General features: G+C 37.6%; 2 protein-coding genes and 1 long non-coding RNA gene across 4 annotated transcripts in view; all 3 read left to right on the forward strand.

The window, feature by feature from the left end:
- The first annotated feature begins 519 nt into the window (after positions 1 to 519).
- Positions 520 to 5,682, forward strand: LOC141353012 (uncharacterized). Of its 2 annotated transcripts, XR_012360060.1 has the most exons (4): positions 520 to 3,624; positions 4,658 to 4,694; positions 4,895 to 4,989; positions 5,075 to 5,679. It is a non-coding gene; the product is annotated as an uncharacterized lncRNA (long non-coding RNA). The 2 variants fall into 2 exon arrangements; XR_012360059.1 differs by having other exon boundaries at positions 4,658 to 4,989; positions 5,075 to 5,682.
- Positions 5,683 to 15,544: 9,862 nt separating this feature from the next.
- The window catches only part of LOC141353259 (fucolectin-1-like), a 40,075-nt gene continuing 32,682 nt past the window's right edge, over positions 15,545 to 22,937 (forward strand). Inside the window, exon 1 of the mRNA XM_073859731.1 lies at positions 15,545 to 15,726. Coding sequence (XP_073715832.1) covers positions 15,693 to 15,726 — 34 coding nt within the window. The 5' untranslated portion in view covers positions 15,545 to 15,692. The remainder of the gene's footprint in view (positions 15,727 to 22,937) is intronic.
- On the forward strand, positions 18,017 to 22,748 carry LOC129454737 (fucolectin-like). The gene is made up of 6 exons (XM_055219334.2): positions 18,017 to 18,923; positions 19,191 to 19,452; positions 19,553 to 19,692; positions 19,959 to 20,044; positions 22,038 to 22,138; positions 22,228 to 22,748. Exons 1-6 carry the CDS (start codon positions 18,857 to 18,859, stop codon positions 22,244 to 22,246), a joined length of 675 nt encoding a protein of 224 aa, XP_055075309.2. The 5' UTR covers positions 18,017 to 18,856; the 3' UTR covers positions 22,247 to 22,748.

Consider the following 22,937-nt stretch of genomic DNA (forward strand, 5'->3'; position numbering starts at 1 on the left):
AACAAAGACAAAACTGAAGTCATTGTATTTGGAAATAGGGATGGGGCTCTCGGGGTTAACGCGTGCCTTGACTCTGGGGGTCTAAAGACACAGAATAGAGTCAGGAGTCTTGGTGTGGTTTTGGGGTCTGACCTTAATTTCAGTAGTCACGTAAAAGCGATAAGCAAATCAGCTTACTACTATCTCAGAAATATTGCCAGAATTAGCTGTTTTGTCTCAAGACAGGACTTAGAGAACTTGTTCATGCTTTCATCACCAGCAGGGTGGATTACCGCAATGGACTTCTTACTGGGATGCCCCAAAAAAACATTAGACAGCTGCAGCTCATACAAAACACTGCTGCCAGAATTCTGACAAGAACCAAAAAATCTGAGCACATTACTCCAATCCTCAGGTCCTTACACTGGCTTCCTGTTACATTTAGAATAGATTTTAAGGTATTGTTACTCGTTTATAAATCACTTCAAGGCTTAGGACCCAAATACATGACAGATATGCTAACTGAACAGATTACTCAGATCATTAGAATCAGGTCAGTTAGAAATATCAAGGGTTTACTCAAAACATGGTGCGTCAGCATTTAGTTATTATGCCACCTCTAGCTGGAATCAGCTTCCAGAAGAGATCAGATGTGCTTCAACAGTAAACACTTTTAAATCTAGATTAAAAACACATCTGTTTAACTCTGCATTTAATGAATGAGCACTGTGCTGCTTCACACTGACTGCACTTTTAACTCAAGTCACTTTAACTCCTGTTTTATTCTTTTTAACATTTTAAACAGTTTTTATTAAAATCACATTTACTTTCTTTAATTGTTATTCTAAATTTGCATGTATCATTGTTTTTATTGTGATTTTATCGTGTATCTCTTATTTTTACATTTTCTTTTTTCTCTTTTATATATTGTTTCCTCATTTCTATGTAAAGCACTTTGAATGACCTCTGTGTATGAAATGTGCTTTACAAATAAACTTGCCTTGCCTTGCCTTGCCTACATTGATAAGATAAGCCCTCTTGTGGCTGGCCCATCAACAATTTTCAGCTTGATCAAACCAGAACACAAATGGTTTACAGTGATTGATATGGCTAATGGATTTTGGTCTGTACCAATTGCAAAATAAATTCAATCATGGTTTTCATTTACAATTCAAGTTCTTTACAACTCTTCTACTATCTATCAGCAATCTTTGAAAAGACATTTGAAAGATTTTGATTTAACATCAGTTATCATTCAGTATATTGATGATATTTTGATTTGTTCAGAAGAAAAAACTGAACATGAGGGATATGTCAGGCAGCTGTTTGATTTCCTGTACAGTAAAGGTCAAGGAACAAACCTAAAACAAGCTCAACTCTGCCAGGCAGAAGTAGTCTATTTGGGTCAGAGTGTATTGCAGGGTAAAACGCGAATAACACCTAGTCGCTGAGAGGCAGTTAACAGACATCCAATTCCTCAAACTAAAAGAGCGGAGATCTTTTTTGGGTTTATGTAATTACAGTCGTTATTGGATTGAAGGGTATGTAGAAAAATCACAACCCTTAAACAATTTGTTAAAAGTTAATCCAAAAGCCCAAATTAACCCAATTAACTGGACTCCTGAAGCTAAAATGGTTTTTGAGGAATTCTTACATGCCTTATGCAAAGCTCTTGCACTTGGCATGATTGATTACAGAAAGTCTTTTACATTGCATGTAAACAAACAAAAGGGTTACATGACATGTTTGGGGGAGGTCAAAATAAACCTGTAGGGTATTATTCACAGCAACTTGACATTGTTTCACAAAGCTGGGGGCCGTGTTTTCGAGCAGTTCAGGAAGTGTATTTGGCCTTGCAATGCATATCACCCATAGTGCTTAGCCAAAAGATAACCATTTGCTGCCCACACTCTGTTTATGCTTTATTATCTCTAGGGAAAGCTGCTCGAATTACATTGAAGAAGCCACTCCATCAAATCCAGCTACATTACTTGCTCCGTCTGAAGCAATTCCAAACGGCCATGACTGTGTAGAGATAGTACAAACATTAAGTTTTGATGAACACTTAGACAATTTGCAACTTCAAAATCCCGATTTGATTTTATACACTGATGGTTCAGCTTTTGTGGACAAAGGGGAACACAAGGCAGGTAGGACAAAAACTACAGACACAGAAGTTTGAGCTTTTGGGGCCCTATCACCGGGAACGTCAGCTCAGCAAGCTGAATTAATTATGTTCATAAAGCTTGTGATTGGCTAGTAACACAAAAAATGCTATAATTTACTCTGACTCTCGTTGTGCCAGTGGTGCTGTGCACGATTTTCGACCAGGTTGGCAGCAGAGAGGTTTTCTCAGGGCTTCTGCAGGTTGCGGTGCTAAAGGAAATAGCCCACCTGAAGGGAGATTCTAGTGAGGTTAAAGGGAATACCCTCGCTGACCAGGCAGCTACGGTTGCCGTCGCAAAAACGGCAGAAACTCCTACTACTCAAACATGTCATCTATGGGTGACCCACAGCTCACAGACATAGCTGCAATGCAAAATCAATGCTCCCGAGAAATGGGAATGGATTAAAAATGGTTGCAAATTGGCAGATGACAATATTTGGAGATTTCAACACCGATTCGTAGCTCCAAAAGCCTTAATTCCTTATTGGCCACACAGATATGCAGCATCAGACACTTAGGCATTTTTCAAATGTGTTTGCATTTTAATGCAATTTGGGGGTCGAGAGGTTTTAGGAAACATGCAGAAGAAATTGTTCGCGGATGCGTAACTTGTCAAAAACACAATCCGGCACCCCCAATTCCATGATTTGTAAGCAAACACCCGCACCATCAGGGCCATTTTGTGAATTGCAGTATTACTTCATAAGATGTTTTAGTTATAACTGATACATTTTCTCATTGGGTGGAAGCTTTCCCCACAAAGAAAGGCACTGCTGCCTTTACGGCTAGGGTGGTGGTTCGAGACATCATTCTCAGATGGGGAATGCCACACACTATTGATTCTGATCAGGGTACCCACTGTACTGCACTGTAAACCCAAACAGTATAACTAACTTAAAATGGAAATTACCTGTTACTCAAAATGTGCCAAAAAGTTTAGCTAACTATTATTTTTGAGTTTATTCAACATCTATCATAGATTTAAGTTAACAGTACATATTCTTTTGAGTATTTACAACTACACTGAAGTTAAAGAGTTTAGGGAACGTGAAAAAAAGAGTCGGTAACATTGTTTAAATGAAAATTGCCCCATTGACCCTAAATATTTACGTAAATCAAGTTAAAGGTTATTTCATCTGCATTATATGTTTTTAGGATTGTCACTGCTTGTTGAAAATCATATTTTTTAAAAGAGTGATAATGATATCTTATGCAACTTTTTGGAATATTAGAAGGATATTAAGTGTTGCACTGCACATGTATGCTGTATGTTATTGTTAGGCCTTTGTTTTTTTAGTCGTGTATTTTTCTATATGCCCTATGTAAAGTAAGCTGAAGATTATTTGATGAAAATGCATGTTCGATCTGTTTTCTTTTAGAAAAATGTGTAGTTTTCTTCGATGTTTCGGTGTATAAAAGCCGTCGGAACCTAACAGGCCTGTCGAGTCCACATTTTTCCTGCAGTTCTAGTTTCTAAGGTAAGACAATAACGTTCTTGTAAATATAATCTCATTAGATTAACATTAAAAAATTGTTAATGAAACTTGCCTCACTGATGTAAGTTTTATAAATTTGAAGTTAAATGTTATTTCATTTGAATTAGACCTATATATTTTTAGCATTGCCACTGCCTGTTAAAATTCACAATTTTTTAAAAAAAAGTTATCTTTTGTTGTGAAAGGATATTCAATTATGCCGTGTATATGCAGCAGACATGGGGACTTGTGACTTGGTGACTTGGACTTGAGTCGACTTGAGTCGCTATTTTTGTGACTTGTGACTTGACTTGACCAAAAATAAAATACTTGAGACTTGACTGGGACTCAGTGGCGTGTTTACCCACCACGCAAACCACGCAATTGCATGGGGCCTCGCGGGCTTGGGGAGCCCCCTACTGGCCACAAGGTGTGGGAAAGTATGTTACGTTTATTCAGAAGCAAATCTAAGGTACGGATTAAGCATGCGCAAGCGTGAGATGTGCGAGTATGTACGCAGAATAATATATGCGCGCATCCTCGCGAGGGCACATATAGGCTACTTCATGAGCAAAACTCTACGGGAAAGCGCACCTCTGCTCAACGCGCACAAATAGTAGAATTTTTTTTTTAAGCCAAGAATTTTTGTCATACCAAACTGTAACAATTTAGTGTTATTTTAAACAGTGTAAAATAAAAAAATTGGTTTATATATATCTAACTTAATTCTATATACTGAATATTGTTATTGTTGTGCAATTCAAATGAAAAACCTTGGGCAATTTATGCTTACATAAATGGGCAGATAGAAGGCGGTCTCGTGTGGCTGTTTGGACACATTCAACCACATGTGTGTTTACACTACAAAAGCAGTCTGATCGAAAGGGGTTTTGCAACTCTGAAAGTGATCGAAAGTGGACGAGCTCAAAAAGTTTTGAACACCGTTTACGCCTGTCTTTAGCGTCTTCCACTTGTGATCCGATTGACGAAAACACATCTTAATACCAAATGTAAACAGCCTCTTTGTGTTCTTCAGAACAAAGACAATTATACAGATTTGGAACAACTTAAAGGTGAGTAAATTATGACAATTTTTAATTTTGAGTGATGTATCCCTTTAAGAGCCAGTGCTCTTATTGTGGTCACTTGTTTTGTGAATGCCTTGATCAACTTTTTGGCATTCATTCCGTGTCAAGTTAGCATTGTCTGGTTTAGTGCTGGCCAAAACATGTATGTTCCACTTTTAACATTGTTTTTAATGTGAACTTTAAAGATCAACATGACGTGTACACACGCCGAACAACAGTGCTCTGTGCACTTCCTGTGTATCTGAGAGAAGACACCTCAAAATTCTTTAAAACATGCACGGTAAGTCACTTATTATGCATATAGGATTAAATTTCAACATTTGATCACAAGATAGCATTTGTGTTTCAACACTTTTTACATCCAGATTGAAGATGATTCAGAAGAGCCAGATGTTGATTCATCAGTTGCCCTTTTGGCAGTTGTCCGAGAACTCCCAGACATTGCTCTTCAGTACAATCCAGAAAAGATTTCGATAATCCTTGAGAAAGAAGTTGTCATAACAAACCTGCAGAGACTCTGATACTTTCCTTTTGATGTTTGGCTTAATCTATGTGTTGGATCTTTCATATCCAAAAGAGATGGCCAACAACACATTTGAGTTTATTCAGAAAAATATTTTAGGTCTTGATGATGGCAAACTTAAGTCAAGGGTGCTGGCTCTAAAGAATGACTTGCTGATTCATGCACAGTAATTTTGTACAGTGTGCCTGTGTTATGTTGTTTTCCTTGATATCAGGCATCTGTGAACAATATCCAGAAGATCAAGAAATCTTAATGCTGTTTTGTCTTCATTAAGGTAGTATTTTAATTGATTTTCTTTGACCAGGTGTGCCTTTTTTGTTGCAAAGAACTATTGTCACTGTTTTTGTTGGCCTAATGCCTGTTTAGGTAATATTTCAATGTAATGTCTCATGTTTTATAATAAATTTTTCTACTTTGTTTAATGATGTCAGATTTGTAATTTGTACTTTTAAAGGAATAGTCTACTCATTTTCAATATTAAAATATGTTATTACCCTAACTAAGAATTGTTGATACATCCCTCCATCATCTGCGCGCGCGCACGCAAGCGACGGAGCGCGCCGCGACGCCTCGACAGCATTTAGCTTAGCCCCATTCATTCAATGGTACCATTTAGAGATAAAGTGACCAAACACATCAACGTTTTTCCTATTTAAGACGAGTAGTTATACAAGCAAGTTTGGTGGTACAAAATAAAACGTAGCGCTTTTCTAAGCGGATTTAAAAGAGGAACTATATTTTATGGCGTAATAGCACTTTTGGGAGTACTTCGACTCGGCGCAGGAACACCCTCCCTCTCCCATTATGAGAGGGAGAAGGGGACCGGACTTTTCAGACGAGTCGAAGTACTCCAAAAAGTACTATTACGCCATAAAATATAGTTCCTCTTTTAAATCCGCTTAGAAAAGCGCTACGTTTTATTTTGTACCACCAAACAATCAAACTTTAAAATCCAGACTGGCAAAGAATGGAACCAACAGGGCTAACATGGGTGGAGGCATTAGTTCTTTGTAATATCCGTTCATCAGCTAACAAAGAAACTGGGCTTAGTCCTTTTGAAATGATCACAGGTTAACCAATGTCACTGCCAGGAACTCCAGACCTTGCAGAAACAGATGTACATTTAATGTCAGATTCCCTTTGGAATATTGTATTGGTTTGACTTAAGAAGTACGAAGAGCGCAAAATCAGGTTCAGGATGCGTATAAAATGCCTCCAGAGAGCGGACATAAATTGCCTAGATGGACACATATTAGCCACTACAAATTAACTTATACTCCCAAATCTTACTCCCTCATAGTCACAAAAAATAAAAAAACAAGTATACATTAACAAATACATTGTGGATATTTTAAAAACGTCTTAGACAAATAAAATGGCTAAATGTCCAATAGTTAACAAAATAAAGAATGTTCAGGGAGTTTTTTATTTGAGGAGAGACCAGCATAAATGACTATTTTACTTCGCGTGAACTGGACTGCTTATTTATTACGGAAACCTGGCTTACCGTTGGGGATTTAAGCCCTCTGTCGGAACTTTTGCCTTCAAACTGTTTGTTTTTAAATTCGCCTCGGATGATTGGCAGGGGTGGCGGATTGCTCTCTATTTTTAAAGATATTTTCTCATATCACCAAATAGTACAAAATGACTATAGAAGTTTTGAGTTGCAATTATTTGAATTTGAACTGAGTAGTCCATTGTTGATTGCTCTGATATATCGCCCTCCTAAACACAATGCAGATTTTTTAAATGAATTTGCAGATTTTTTGGGTCAATTTGTACCAAAATACGATAAATTGTTACTTTTAGGAGATTTTAATGTGCATGTGTGTTGTCCAACAGACTCCTTAGCTAAAGAGTTTATTACCTTGATAAATGTTTTTGACTTAGATCAGCATGTTAATGTTCCTACCCATCAGGGTGGTCATACACTAGATCTTGTGTTATCATATGGTATCTCTTTGTCTGCTCTGGAGATAGTGGAAAATGGGTTTTCAGATCATAAATGTGTTTTATTTTCAATTCCCACAACTTCAAGTGCCTTGAAACCCAAAAGACAAGTACGTAAATCGCGATTAATTAATTCAGATACTTGTACAATTTTTTCATCTGCCTTCTGTGATACTATGCACACTATGAATTCAAACCAGTATGCATTAAGTGCAGAGAAGCTTCTGTATGAGTTTAATTCTAAATGTGTGGATGTTTTAAATGCAGTAGCTCCAGTGAAGACCTTAAAATCTAAACCGAGAGTCGACCCGTGGGTTGACGCTAATATACGTTCCTTGAGACAGTCTTGCAGGAAAGCGGAGCGCAGATGGAAGAAGGATAAGCTTCATGTTTCTTTTGAAATGTTAAGTGATTCGTTGTTAAACTACCAAAAGGCCTTGAGAGCAGCAAGATCTGACTACTTTACAAAACTTATTACAAACAATTACCACAGACCAAGAACACTTTTTACTGTTTTTAATTCTGTTATTAATCCACCTGTTTATGAGTATTCTAATGTATCAAGGACCCTGTGTGATGACTTTCTGATATTCTTTGTGAATAAGATTAATGACATTAGAATGGGGATCTGTTGTCCGTCTTTTGATCCATCGACCTTGGTTGCTTGTTCGGCGGAGCTGAAGAAATTTGAACCAGTCTCTCTTTCTCATCTGCAGAATATAGTGAGCCAATTAAAGCCGTCGGGCTCCTCTATGGATGCCATCCCGCCCCTGTTGTTGAAAAAAGCAATGGAGACTTTAGGGCCTTACTTGTTAATTATTATAAATCGATGTCTGGATACCTGTGTGGTACCAGACGCATTGAAACATGCTGTAGTTAGGCCGCTGTTAAAGAAACCCAACCTAGATTTAAATGATATGGACAATTTTAGACCTGTTTCAAATTTGCCTTTTATCTCGAAGATTTTAGAGAAGATAGTTTTGAAACAATTGCAGAGTTTTTTAGATGACAATAAGATATTTGAGTGTTTTCAATCTGGTTTTAAAAAATATCACTCGACAGAGACTGCACTTCTGAAAGTTTTAAACGATGTGTTAATAGCTGCCGATTCTGGGGTTCCTACTGTATTATTATTATTAGATCTGAGTGCAGCCTTCGATACAGTAGATCATTCTATTCTTCTTGCCCGTTTGGAGCATTGGGTAGGTATTAAAGGTCCTGCCTTAGAATGGTTTAGGTCTTATTTGTCAAACAGGACGTTTAGTGTTAACATTGGGGAACATTTATCGAAGGCTGCTTCTCTGTCCTGTGGTGTTCCGCAAGGATCCATTTTAGCTCCAATTCTTTTTACATTATACATGCTTCCATTAGGGTCTATTCTCAGGAAACACGGGTTGTCGTTTCACTGCTATGCAGACGACACTCAAGTTTATTTACCCCTAAAACCAAACTGTAATGGACTGGAAAAAATTAAGGCGTGTATATCTGATGTGAAAGCTTGGTTAGCTCTAAATTTTCTTAATTTTAATGAAAATAAAACCGAAATTATAGTTTTTGGCTCATCAAATTCACCAACTCAAATAACCCTAGGTAATTTAACCCTACCTGCGAAGACTTGGGTTAAGAATTTGGGTGTTGTTTTTGACGATGGCCTGAAATTCGACAAGCAGATAAGTTCAGTGGTCAAATCCTGCTTTTTTCAGCTTCGTCTTTTAGCCAGAGTAAAACCAATTTTATCTTTTAAAAATTTCGAAAGATTAATACATGCATTTTTGACAACAAGGCTCGACTATTGCAACTCACTGTACTACGGGATCAGCCAATCAGCTTTATCCCGGCTACAAATTGTTCAAAATGCGGCAGCAAGACTCCTAACAGGTACTAGAAAACGGGACCATATTACTCCAGTGTTACGTCAGTTACACTGGCTGCCTGTACGATATCGTGTAGATTTTAAAATTCTTCTTTTGGTTTTTAAATCTTTAAATGGGTTTGCCACTACTTATCTTTCGGATCTATTGAAAGAACACTCTCCACCCATGTCTCTACGGTCTTCTAACCAGAAATTATTATTTACACCGAAATCGAAGTTGAAAAGTAGGGGTGATCGCGCGTTTTCAAATGCGGGGCCAAGATTGTGGAATGCGTTACCTTTTACTATTAGATCTGCTCCATCCTTGTCGGTTTTTAAATCTAGGTTAAAAACCTATCTTTTTGATTTGGCATACGCCTAAGGGATGTAATGTATTGTAGGTATTGTGTTTTAATGTATTTTTTATTGTTGTATCTATGTAAAGCACACTGGTCAACTGGTGTTGTGTTTAGTAGTGCTATATAAATAAATTGACATTGACATTGACATTGACATTGACATTTCCAAGCTCTGCTTTAAGGAGGCGGATCTGCAGTTTTGCTTTGGTTTGCTGCAGTTTGGTCAGCTTGATTTGTTCCTCTGCCAGGAGTATCTGTGCTTCTGCTCTTTCAGTCTCTCGTTTTAGAACTAATTCATAGGCATCATCATTATTTTTTGGCAAAGGACGGTTCAAGGGTCTTTTCTGAGCTCCTGTGACTGCTGGCTCTATAAGTAAGGGTTCAGGTTGTATTTCCAAAATAGGGCTGAGATCCAGAATGAATGTTTCCTCTGCATTAGGAGGAACTGGCTCACTTTCCTCTACAATCGTAGGCCCACCATCCCCTACAACACCTTGAATCCTGCGCAGAGCTTTAGAGTTCTCACCTCCAGTAATGTCCAGAACCACATCGGTGTATTTACCTTTCTTAAAGGGTTTGTTGCCTGTTTGGGGGTTTTTGGCTTCAGCAAGGTCCTTTGTTGTTCTGGCCCTTCTTCCATCTAAATTTCACATGCTCCAAGGTCCTCTTCTGGCCAGACCCCAGAGGACTTTCTCAGAGGACTTAGAGAGAGGCACTGACATGGCAGGAATTGTCCATCGCTACCACCGTTTTGGTGGAAGAGGATAACGTCAAAGGGTGTATGTTGAGCGTGCACAACCACTGGAGCAGTACACCACTGAAGAACTATATGCTCACTTTCGCTTTGGGAATGCTGATATTAAGTACATTGCAGACCTTGTCAGGCCAAAACTTCAACGGAGAACCCAAAGAAGTCACAGTCTGTCTGTGGAACAACAGGTCCTCATTGGTCTGCGCTTTTATGCATCTGGGACTTTCTACCAAGTAGTTGGTGACAATATAGGAGTGGACAAATCAACTGTGAGTGATGTAGTGAAAGCTGTGTCAATTGCTTTGGCCAGCCTGGTCAATCAGTTTGTATCACTTCCAAAGGATGTCCAGATTGCACCAGACCAAGCACAAGTTTTTACTCTGGGGAACATGCCCAATACTTTTGGGGTTATTGACTGCACTCATGTGCATAACCAAGCACCTCATGAGAGGGATTGGGAGTACATCAACCGAAAGGGCAGGCGCAGCATCAACATCCAACTTGTGGCCGATGCTGACCTCATCATCACAAACTGTGTCGTGAAATGGCCTGGATCTGTTCATGATGCACGTATCCTGAGAGAGAGAGAGTACTTTACACAGAGAGCTCGAAACCAACCGAACGGATGGCATAATATTAGGAGACAGTGCCTATCCACTCCTACCATGGCTGATGACTCCTTTTCTTGCAGCAACCACACCAGCGCAGGCACGCTTCAACACTGCTCATTGCAAAACAAGATGTGCAATTGAGCGTTTAAATGGATTTCTGAAGAGACGCTTTGCATGCCTTAACTACTTGCGAGTGGAACCACAGGGAGCATGCAACATAATACTAGGGTGTATCGTCCTGCACAACATCGCTACCAGGCGCAATGTCCCTCTCTGTGATGATGTTTATGATGCACCTGAGCCGTTTGAAGAACCAGACCAACCTCTGCCATTCTATCAGAATGAGGGACTGAGTGGACGTATAGTAAGGGATGCAATTGTTAGACATTGTTTTTGACAGGCTCATCTCTGATGATTGTTTCTTTGAAATTAATATACGATGATTAATTGAATATATATTTTTTTGTTTGTTATTGAAATCTGTTTAGGGGATTATTTCTTCAGATTTCATTATTTTTACTTTACTGAATAGCTTAATTGGTAGCCTATGTCTATCATATCTACTTTATCATTGTTACAACGGTTTCACAAGTCAAGTGCAAAATATAAATAAAAATATATTTACTAAATTAAACAGATGTATTTTTTGACCAATTTTAAAGTTTTTCTACATTTCCCTCCTGGAATCCACATTTAAATCCTAATCCCTGACCCCTGTTGGGATCAGGATAATCCATTTTTTTTTAATCAAAGTTATCCAAATCCTACTGACAAGTTTTGAACAACACAAACTGAAGGTTTGATCCAGATTAAAACTAGGATTGGATTCTGATTTCAGATTCCTTCTTTCACTTTTGAACAACCCATTTTCAAGATTTGATCCAATCCGATCACCAAAGTCTGATCAGCTTACCTTTGTGAACAACTGGCCCATTAATGTTGACTAGCTTTGTAAAAAAACAGCAGGTAGTTTGGTCAGTCAAATTTTCTAAATCTTTAAATACAAATTACAGTACTTCTGTTATTTCACAGTGAAATATTTGTTTATATTTCAGTACATACTGGAAGTTTTTATAAAGTGTCATTCTTGTTAACACAGTTATGGATACTTTCAGTTTTGCTATGTCTCTGAGAGATACACTCACCGGCCACTTTATTAGGTACACCTTACTAGTACTGGGTTGGACCCCCTTTTGCCTTCAGAACTGCCTTAATCATGGCACAGATTCAACAAGGTACTGGAAACATTCCTCAGAGATTTTGGTCTATATTGAAATGATAACATCACGCAGTTGCTGCAGATTTGTCGGCTGCACATCCAGGGCACGAAGCTCCCGGTCCACCACATCCAAAAGATGCTATTGGGTTGAGATCTGGTGATTGTGGAGGCCATTTTACTTCAGTGAACCCATTGTCATGTTCAAGAAACCAGTCTGAGATGATTTGCGCTTTATGACATGGCGCGTTATCCTCCTGGAAGTAGCCATCAGAGGATGAGTACACTGTGGTCATAAAGGGATGAACATGGTCAGAAACAATACACAATGCTCAATTGGTACTAATGGACCCAAAGTGTGCCAATAAAATATCCCCCACACCATTACACCACCACCAGCAGCTTGAACCATTGATACAAGGCAGAATGGATCCATTCTTTCATGTTGTTAACGCCAAATTCTGACTCTACCATCTGAATGTTGCAGCAGAAATCAAGTCTCTTCAGACCGGCAACATTTTTCCAATCTTCAATTGTCCAATTTTGTTGAGCTTGTGCGAATTGTCGCCTCAGTTTCCTATTCTTTGCTGTCAGTAGTGGCACCCGGTGTGGTCTTCTGCTGCTGTAGCCCATCCGCCTCAAGGTTCGACGTGTTGTGTTTTCAGAGATCTTCTTCTGTATATCTCGGTTGTAACGAGTGGTTAGTAGTAGTAGTAGTAGTACTTTATTGTTCAGCCAAAGCTGAAAATTGATCTTTGGTCTTGCCATACAATCACATAACAGTTAACAATTCACAACATTCACAGTAATAAAATTGATATAAATATATACATACAATATTTAAAAAAACATACATTAAAATATGATTTGAGTTACTGTTGCCTTTCTATCAGCTCGAACAAGGCTGGCCATTCTTCTCTGACCTCTGGCATCAACAAGGCATTTGCGCCCACAGAACTGCCACTCACTGGATATTTTCTCTTTTTTTGGACCATTCTCTGTAAACCCTAGAGACGTTGTGCGTGAAAATGCCAGTAGATCAGCAGTTTCTGAAATACTCAGACCAGTTCGTCTGGCACCAACAACCATGCCACGCTCAAAGTCACCTTTCTTCCCCATTCTGATGCTCGGTTTGAACTGCAGCAGATCGTCTTGACCATGTCTCCATGCCTAAATGCATTGAGTTGCTGCCATGTGATTGGCTGATTAGAAATTTGCATTAACGCGCAGTTGGACAGGTGCACCTAATAAAGTGGCCGGTGAGTGTATATTGAGAGATATTACTAAGCTGTAGCACATTACTAAACTATATGTTGTTACATCTGCCAGCTGGAGTGCCCTGTTATTCCACCAGAGGACACTCCTGGAGCATTGGGCACTACAAATCCCACAATCCATTGCTGGAGTCATTAGCTTAGATTACATTCACCTGTTTCTTGTTAAGCCTCATCAGTCAGCCTGTTTATACCATTTGTTTTTAGTCATTGATTGCAAAGTCGTGTTGTTGATAATGCTGCGATTATCAGCGGGTGTTTGATGTCCCTTTTAAGATACATGTCCGTATGTTTGGAGTGTTCTGTGGCTTTGTTTTTGGACAACTTTACTGTGGATGACCTCTTGCCTTTTCTACTGGTTTTATGATTGCAGATTATCCTTTAAATAAAACTGCCTTTGGATCTTCAACCCATCGTGTCTCTAAGCAGTGTGTTACACACGGGAAGCAAAGATTTAGCCCTTTATTTTTAATGAAGATTCTACTAATGCTTTTGGATGTACAGTATGTTTATCTTATTTGTATCATACTTCACTTTTAACCTTGCAATTTACACCATTAATACAGATATGCTGTGTTTATAAGTAAAATAATGTAATATTGAAATTGTGTTTGGTGACATCAATTTTTTATTTGCCATTCTAAGGCAATCACGAGATTTAAAATAGTAGTGAAGCTTCTGCTTGTGTTGTATCTTTGCATAAGCCTCTGTGTTACATCTTATTGAACTATAAAACTTACTGGAAATTAACCCCATGACCTTTCTGCTGCTCAATGATCTATCTATTAACTGAGGTACAGTACAGGAAGAAGGAATTTAACCTTCAGACAGTGAACCATTCTGATTGATTTGGTTATAACAACACCATCATTACTCTTTGTCTATAGAAGCAAAGGAAAGAGTTTGTAAGCTGGTAATCACTGTCAGGTTTTGCTTTACAAATGAGTATCATTAGTTCTGTTTTACATGAATTTAAAATGGGATAGATAAAAGGAGAGAGATATTTACCTCTGGTCACAGATGAACAACACAACAAGAAGAGTAAAGAAGAAAACAGGAAATATACAAATAATCAAGGTATGTTTGATTTAGCTAATAGAGCTGTAAATTCAGTAAAATGTCATAATGTGATTTATTTAAATGATTCATATCACTATTGAGTTCTTCTGTTTTAATAGTTGATATATAAACACCTGCAGTCTGATGTCCTTTATAAGATTATCATCAATAATTTCAGCAACCCAAGAATTCACTTTACCGTAATAAAGAGGGTGGGACCCTCAAAGGTTCAGTTCCTTTATGTGTGTACCTTTTGGGAAAGTATATGACCTCATACACACTACAAACTTTTGGTAGTGACAATCGCATTTAAAGAAATCCAGATTTCGGTGTTAATAAAGTGTAAAGGCGCCGGACCCGATATTTTGATCTTTGAGGTAAAGCATTGGGATTTATTTTGGTTTATTTTTGGATTTGTCTTGTTCGCTGTTTTTCTCTGGCAAGATCTGGCAACACTAGTCAACAAACACTTGTGCCTCTGTCATTTTCTGCAACGTGAATACAGAAGACTTTTTTCCCTTCTAGGTATTTATTTTTTCAGAAGAGATTCCTGTCATGTCCATGATGCATATTTAAACACTTCATTAACTACTAGTTATGTATACACTATGCGGAGTTTCTGTAAATGCGGTTGTCACTACCTGCATTTTGCGGGAGTTAATTTGGTTGTAGAATGCAGTTGTCAGTCCTGTAAATTACTGAATTGTGTGTGTACAGAACAGGATTAAGCATTAAAAGGTGAACTGACAACCGAATTAATAAGCAGTGTGTACGGGACCTATTATACCCTGAGGACCTATTTTGTACCTTAAGGAACTCTTTTTACCAGTTAAATTTACAAAACAACTTAAAAAGGTACACAGTAAATCCTTAAGTTGCAGTAAGGTACCCAAAGGTACAACATTGTATTATGTTTAGTAAACATGTACAGGTACAAAACAGAACCTTAAGGTACCACCCCAGTGACAATTGTGTATCTTTTAAAATGACACAAATGTAACTATGGCTATTATATTATACAACTTATATAACATAGGTTTGATTTATTATATTTTATGACCTTTAGTGTATATAGGATTTGTCTCAAATTTAAATATTCTTTTTATCATTGGATCAAGAAGTTTCTCTCACGGCTCAACACTATTGAAAGAGTTCACATCTATTTTGACTCATTTCACATACAAACAAAATGTATATTTTTGAACTGTATTTTGCTTTGATTATAAGCTTCTGCCAAATGTATAACTGTAAATGAGCTATATGATCATCAAATATGATCATCATAATTTAAGCATAAACCATCAAAATAAAGCATTTAACAGCCCTGTGGTATAATCATTTATATCTCAAATGTGTATTAGGACATTGTTCATCTCTTCAACAGTAAGATGTGGATGTCTGGACTTCTCTTTGTACTTTTAGGTAAGTGAGTAAAAATCTGATACAGGTACATGTAAATGATTGATATGTGTTTAACCGTGTTACACAATGCCAGCAGCATTACAATATTCTCACGGGCACATTGAGGTTTGAACTGGTGCGCAACGTTATGGTTTCTGGGTAGAACGTCATGTTTCCTGGAAACGGTGTGCACCAGTGTGAAACGCAGTTTGAGATACATTTTCTTTTGTTTGGCGGTGTCAGAACTGCAGTCCATCAGCTGCAACTGTACTTAAGAGACAACTCGCACAATGGGTCCAAGTTTTAATGTAGTCTTTCATTCTGGACAGTTAGGGTAGTGACAGTATTTTACAGTTTTAAACACAGATTTAAAACGATTTCATCAGACTCGCATCACTGTTTCTGTTTAAAAAATGTTTTGTCAAGGCTGAACGCAGCCCAGATATATTTTGCTCCAGTGAGTCATACATGAATATTTATGAGTTTCCTGAACATACATGTTTACCTGGACATTTAAGTACACAAATCTCTGCATTTGTTGGAGAGGTACTCAGACAATGAGAATTTGTATGCCTTTATATGTTGTCATTGCTTTCTCCTAGATTCTCCTAAATCTGTCATTAGAAACACATTAAATATGTTGATCACTTTAGAAAACCTCTACATGTAAAACTCATTTTACTCTACGGAGGTAGCCATTACTGGCAATGGGTTAACAGTGGCGGCTGGTGAGTTCTCGTCACAACATGTAGCCCTTCGTGTGTGTGGTTCGGCATTTCAAAATATGTGTTCTGCATGTTGAGTGAATCTATGTGCATCACGTGTCTTGTCAAAATAAATGCCTGCTGCAGATGCATCTAAAGGGTTTATGATAAAAGAGACACTCGCATTTGCCAAATACTCACATAATCAAAGTTTAATGTTAAGTGAGTGTCTTGCGAGTAAACTGTTTCGACAAGTGAAGGAAATGGGGTACTGACCCAGTGGTGGTTTTAAAGGCCAGGAGCAGAGCTTTGAATTTGATGCGAGCTGCTATAGGACACCTGACAACGAGAGGAGGGATGTGTGCCCTCTTTGGCTCATTGAAGAACACTTGCCGTAGCATTCTGAATCAGTTGTGTGGGTTTGGTTGTGCTGGCTTTGAGTCTGGCCAGTAATGCATTGCAATAGTACAGTCTGGACAGGTCAAGAGCCTGGACTAGGATTTGTGTAGCATGCTCCGATAGGAAAAGTCTCATTTTCTTTGGAAGAATCTACAAGAGTGGGTGGTGCTGGCAACATGATCCGGGAAGCTATGCTGATCATTAATGACCACTCCCAGGTTTCTGTTTTTTCTGCACTGCAAAAAAATGACTTTCTTACCTTGTATTTTGTCTTGTTTCCAGTATTATTATCTAAAAATTCTTAAATTAAGATGCAGAAAATTAATGGCAGAAAATAAGTCTAGTTTTTAAAGAAAAATATACAATTTAAGTGAATTTGTGCCAAAAACAAGCAAGAATATCTGCCAGTGGGGTAAGAAAACAAATCTTGAAATTAGCAAAATTTTCTCGCCCCATTTGCAGATATTTTTGCTTGTTTTGGTCACAAATTCACTTAAATTGTATAGTTTTTGTCTACAAACTACAATTTTCTTAGGGCATTTTGCTCATCAAGATTAAAATCTTGATTTGGGAATTTTTTGATGTTTGTGCTGAAGACAAGACAAAAATACCAGGAAAGTATTTTTTTGCAGTGTGAAAGGTGTAATGGTCGAGGATCCTAGTTGAATGAAAATATTGTGATGAATCTTAGGGTCAGATGATATGACAAGCAGTTCCATCTTTGCGAGGTTCAGCTGGAGATGATGATCCTTCATCCAGAGTGAGATGTCACTCAGGTATGCTGAGATGCGGGCAGAAACTGTTGTATCATCAGGCTAAAATTACAAGTGGAGTTGTGTATAATCAGCATAGCGGTGGTAGAAAAAGCCACGTTTCCAAATTACAGAACCCAGGGATGTCATGTATATAGAAAAGAGCAGTGGTCCAAGCACGGAGCCTTGAGGTACCCCAGATTCTAGACATTGGGGTTTAGAGACATCACTCCTCAATGATGCTCTAAATAACCTGCCTGAGAGGTATGACTTGAACCATAGTAGTGCCGTTCCAGAGACACCCATAGACTTGAGGGTCGACAGGAGGATGGGGTGTGTTTGACAATGTCAAAGGCGGCAGATAAATCCGTACATGATGATTTGGAGGCTGCCCTTGCCTGCCTTAGGGCTTTAATGACTAGAAGCAGTGCAGTTTTGATTGCTGTCCAGGGGGTTATTCTATTTGAAAGAGGAGAGCTGGTCAAACAACCACACGCTCGAGAGCCTTGGTAATAAAGGGAAGGAGAGATACCAGTCTGTAGTTCTCTATTGCAGAATTAAGTCAGGGTTTCTTCAGCAACGGAGTTATACGGACCTCTTTAAAAGCTGTGGGTAATGTACCAGTGGTAAGTCAGAAGTTGATATATATTCAACATATATTTTATGGTACTTTTTATTTTTATGTCATCTAATCAAAAGTCAAGACTTAACAAAAGAAGCTAGAATTGACATTGTGAAACCAAGTTGTTTTAACTCCATACTGCATTTTTACAGTATGTTGGATGAGTTGATGTAAAAAACACAATGTAAAGAACATTCTACAGTCCGTCACTGTAAATGTGTTTAAACTGTGTTTTAGCCTATTGACCGTATACCTTACTGACAGAATGATTATATTCACTTCATCTGAAATTAGGATACAAGAATTATCGCCTGCTATTTCATTTTTTTCAACTGGGTTTTTTTTAACCTAGGGCTGGATAACTATAGGACAGAACACATTTCTGGGTTAAAATGACCCAAATAATGGCAGAAATGTGTCCTATGGTTACCCAGCCCTGGGTTAAATATTTTTGTATGTTAAATGTTTTTGCAGTTCTCTGTTGTTGTATGGTCACGCTGTTTCGTTTCACTGTGTAGTTTTCTAGCTGTAAATGGTTGAAATGACAATAAGAGCTGACTTGTATAACTCATCATTTAGTAACTATAGGCAGCACTGTCGACATTAAGTAAGATACTGTGTGGTGTGGATTGATCAAGCTTAATTGTCACATATTTCATTTAACATCAACAGAGATGTGCAATTACTGTTTGTTTACTTTAGGAATGGACGTTTATTCCCAAACAAATCCATCCTCTCAAGGTAACAACTACTACCTTTTCTATTACATAGTTAACTTTCAGTTAAATCAAGTGTGTATAAAGTTGTCATTTACCATTTGACATTTTGTTTTTAGATATCAGCCCTCATTCCAGTAAATGTTTAACACATCCCTTATACCCCATCTTAATTTCAACTTCTCCATATACCAACTAACCCTGCACATCTCCTCATGTAATTTATCAACAGTGTCCGTTAAGTGTTAGCCTTTGTCTGTGTGCTCATAAATTCTCATTTTACTTTTTTTAGTGAATTTGGCATTAAGAGGACGGGCTGTACAGTCATCCACAGGATATGGTTGGGTAGCAGCAAATGCCATTGATACTTCAATCCAAACCTGCACCCATTCGGGCACATATAATAACCCCTGGTGGAGAGTGGATCTTTGGGCTTCTTACAACATCTCTCGAGTCGTCATCACTAACAGAAAAGACTGCTGTGTGGGTCGACTCAAAGGAGCAGAAATTCATATCGGAAACTCTCTGGAAAAAAATGGCAACAATAATTCCAGGTTAAGTTTTTGATGCTGTAAAATAATTTTCTGTTGCGAGAAAACACGCAAGAGAAAACTCTCAATTTTACAGAGGAATATAAAGTTGTTTTGCTCTTAGATGTGCTGTGCTGAATGATATTCCACTGGGTCAGTCTCTGTCTGTGTCCTGTCACAATATGGAGGGACGATATGTGAATCTCATTATACCTGGAAGTTCAAAAGTCCTCTCTGTCTGTAAAGTGGAGGTGTATACGAAAGGTACGGGCACATAGTCTTTATGAACCATAAGAATAAAGTCTGGTCCACTTTAAAAATAGATGCAAAGATAAAGGTCAAATTCCAAAAAATTCCTTATGGACAGAAAGGGTTTAACTTTAACGTTTGTTACTTTTGTGGGAAAGTTCCTAAAGAAACTACATTCTGAGTCCGTTGTCATTTGTTGATTTTTATTTTGTTTTTTTTAAATGCATTTTTAATGAGTCTGTGCTCGTTTGACTTGATGTTTGTGTAATTTGTGTTTTCAGTCTTGAAAAAAACCTTTGTGATGATGACATTTCTGTCCAGTGTCAATATGACTGATCCAGCTGTCAATGACACGATTCTTGATCAGGTAAGAAACAAAGTGTAACAGTCTGCTCTGAGGTTTAAAAGGTTTAAGATCCATGTGTGTTTATTTAAGGGACAATTCACAAACATAAATCCAATAGAACAGGCAAAAGGACATAGGAGAGCAATCCAAACATAAGCACTATTCGGACGGGATTAGTTTTCCAAACAACGTTTGGGTTTCAACGTGTCCCCCAGGACGTCTGTGATTTGATGTACCGATTCGGACGGGATTAAGGGGCTGTCCACACGGAGACGCGTATCACTGCATACGTATAAATTTGTTATCGTATTGGCGTTTCATCCACACGGATTCGGCGTTTTGGGAGACTGAATCCGCTATTTTTTTAAACCAGGTCCTAAAGTGGAAAAATCTGAAACCGACACCCTTGCGGTTTTGTCTGTACAGACAATCCGTATATTTTGTGAAGCGAAAACGTCATCACATCACGTGTCGGAAGCGTCACACGTAACAGCAACAACAATAACGGCGGACTACGTGATTGTGTTTGTGCTACAGAAGCTACTAAAGCCTACTAGCTTCATTACAGCAAAATCTATTGCTTCTATGCAATTGTGGTGAGCAACAAGCGATAATGGACAACACCATACGTTGGTTATGCGCATGCTCAAAGTCTTCTTCTCCGTGTATAGTGTATATCTGTGGCAGAATTACAGCGCCCCATACTGGTCCGGCATATATACTACACCGCTTTCAGTCGGTTTCAGTGGTTTCGTGTTTACGGATTATTTTTTTAGAGCAAGGAAAAAAAATGATCGGATAGGGAATGCACCGGCTTCGTGTGGACATAGCCTAAAATGATGCAGGCTATTCCAGAGATGGGAGTGTCTGTTTCATGCATTTGGGCGTTGCAGAAGAGCACGTGCTCTGTATACGCGTGTTTGTAATGTTTAATATATTGCTTTAAATGTAAAATTATGACAGAACATGTAATTTATTAATTTAATTTTAACAAAATAAAACATACAAATCCTACTAAAGTAACGTTAGCCTACGTGTTGTATATAACTGTCTGCTTATAATCAACACAAAGAAATGAAGAAATAATGATTCATAAAAATGTATTATCTTTATTAATTAACATTACCATTCCGGAGTTGAACAAGTTTGAATGGAGTTTCTTATAACGTTAATGATATTGTATTATATTCAGCTCGTTTTGATTTAATTTAATTATTTTATTTTGCTGAATGCGACAAAACAATAATATCTGAATGAATGGGACTCAGGAAATACAATATACGCATTACGGCAGATCATGTGGCCAAAACACGAAATGAACCGCGTTTTCTAAAGATATTGCGGGCAAACACAGACATTTGCATTCGGACGGGATTACATTTCTCAGAGGACCTCTGAGTTCGGCGAAAAACAGTAGGTAAATTGCTCTGGAATTCTTACAGAGGTCGTCAGAGAAAAACACAGACCTGGCCGATTTGGACGGGATTAAAAACACAGAGGACCTCTGAGAAGCACGATTTTCTCAGATTTCCCTCTGTAAAACTAATCCTGTCCGAATAGGGCTATAGACAAACAGGTACAGAATAATCCAGAATAGGCAGATATCAAACCTAGAGAATACAGGTATCAATGCTCGGAACTGCAGTGTTAATACTAAACAAGACTTCACAGTAAGAGCAAGGTTTAAATAGTGAAGATAACGAGTGGCAGGTGTGGCTTTAATCAGTGAATGTGTAGGTAAAGCCTTTGATATGATCACCACCATGGCTTTCTCTGCTGGCTTTCAAAGACACTTTTAGATATTAAAAGAAACGTAATGTATAATTGTAATATCTTTGATATAAACTTGTTAATATCTGTAGTCTTTGGCATAGCTCAGCATTTTTCATCATGTAAAGTAAAAAGTTATGAGTTATTAAATTTACAAATTACATGAAAACATTGAGAAATACATAATAGTATCTTTGGACACATTTAGCGTCCCTATATTTGAACAGCAATGTTTTTATTTTAGCTGAAGACCGCTTTGACTTCTAAAGGAGTCTCAAATGTCACACTGACCTGGACAAAACTCAAACAAGTTGAACCAGAGATTAAAATGGACGATGATGAGAAGTATGTTTACACAACACAACAATAATACAATTTTTTAGTCATTACATGAAATAAAAGTGTATTCATGATTCTTATTGTTTTATTCACAGGTCCATGTGCGAACCTTAATAATCCTGAATAAACAGACACTCTTTAATGAAAAAGACTTAGTTTAGTTATATAGTTGTTTGTTAGATTGTTATTTTAGTTCAGGTGAAGTTATATTTCTTTGTTAGTTTTCATGTTTTAGTTTAGGTAAAGTTATATTTCTTTGTTAGTTTCATGTTTTAGTTTAGGTAAAGTTATATTTGTTTGTTAGTTTAGTTTAGGTGAAGTTATATTTATTTGTTAGTTTGTTATTTTAGTTTCAGTAAAGTTATATTTGTTTGTTAGTCTGTTATTTTAATTTCGGTAAAGTTAAACTTGTGTGTTAGTTCGTTATTTTAGTTTCGGTAAAGTTATCCTTGTGTGTTAGATTGTTATTTAGATTAAGGTAAAGTTATATTTGTTTGTTTATTTTAGTTATTGGTAACTGATTGGTGTGATGATTTATTTAATTCACTTCCTTATCATATTAAATGATTTGTAGTTGATCAATGGTCGTTTGAAATTAAAGCAATGATGAATTGGATTAGACCTCTGGACTACAGTTACACTAAAAATAATAATACATTTTTATTTTTGCTAGAAAAATCATGGTTAAATAACCTCCTTTTTATCTGAAGTGACTGTTTATGCAGCGTCCCTTGGCCACGGACTTAGTGATTAAGATTCGAATTGCTGTAAATGCGCAAAAAAAGTCGTCATTATTTGTAATCTT

Source organism: Misgurnus anguillicaudatus, chromosome 21 (assembly GCF_027580225.2).
Source record: "Misgurnus anguillicaudatus chromosome 21, ASM2758022v2, whole genome shotgun sequence".
In the NCBI taxonomy this organism is placed as follows: domain Eukaryota; kingdom Metazoa; phylum Chordata; class Actinopteri; order Cypriniformes; family Cobitidae; genus Misgurnus; species Misgurnus anguillicaudatus.

What these genes read in the sequence shown, in the direction of transcription:
- LOC129454737 (XM_055219334.2), top strand. Translation starts at nt 18,857, where the DNA reads ATGTGCAATTACTGTTTGTTTACTTTAGGAATGGACGTTTATTCCCAA. An exon ending in AATGGCAACAATAATTCCAG is followed by an intron (nt 19,453 to 19,552) that starts GTTAAGTTTTTG and finishes TTTTGCTCTTAG; the next exon opens with ATGTGCTGTGCTGAATGATA. An exon ending in AGTGGAGGTGTATACGAAAG is followed by an intron (nt 19,693 to 19,958) that starts GTACGGGCACAT and finishes TTGTGTTTTCAG; the next exon opens with TCTTGAAAAAAACCTTTGTG.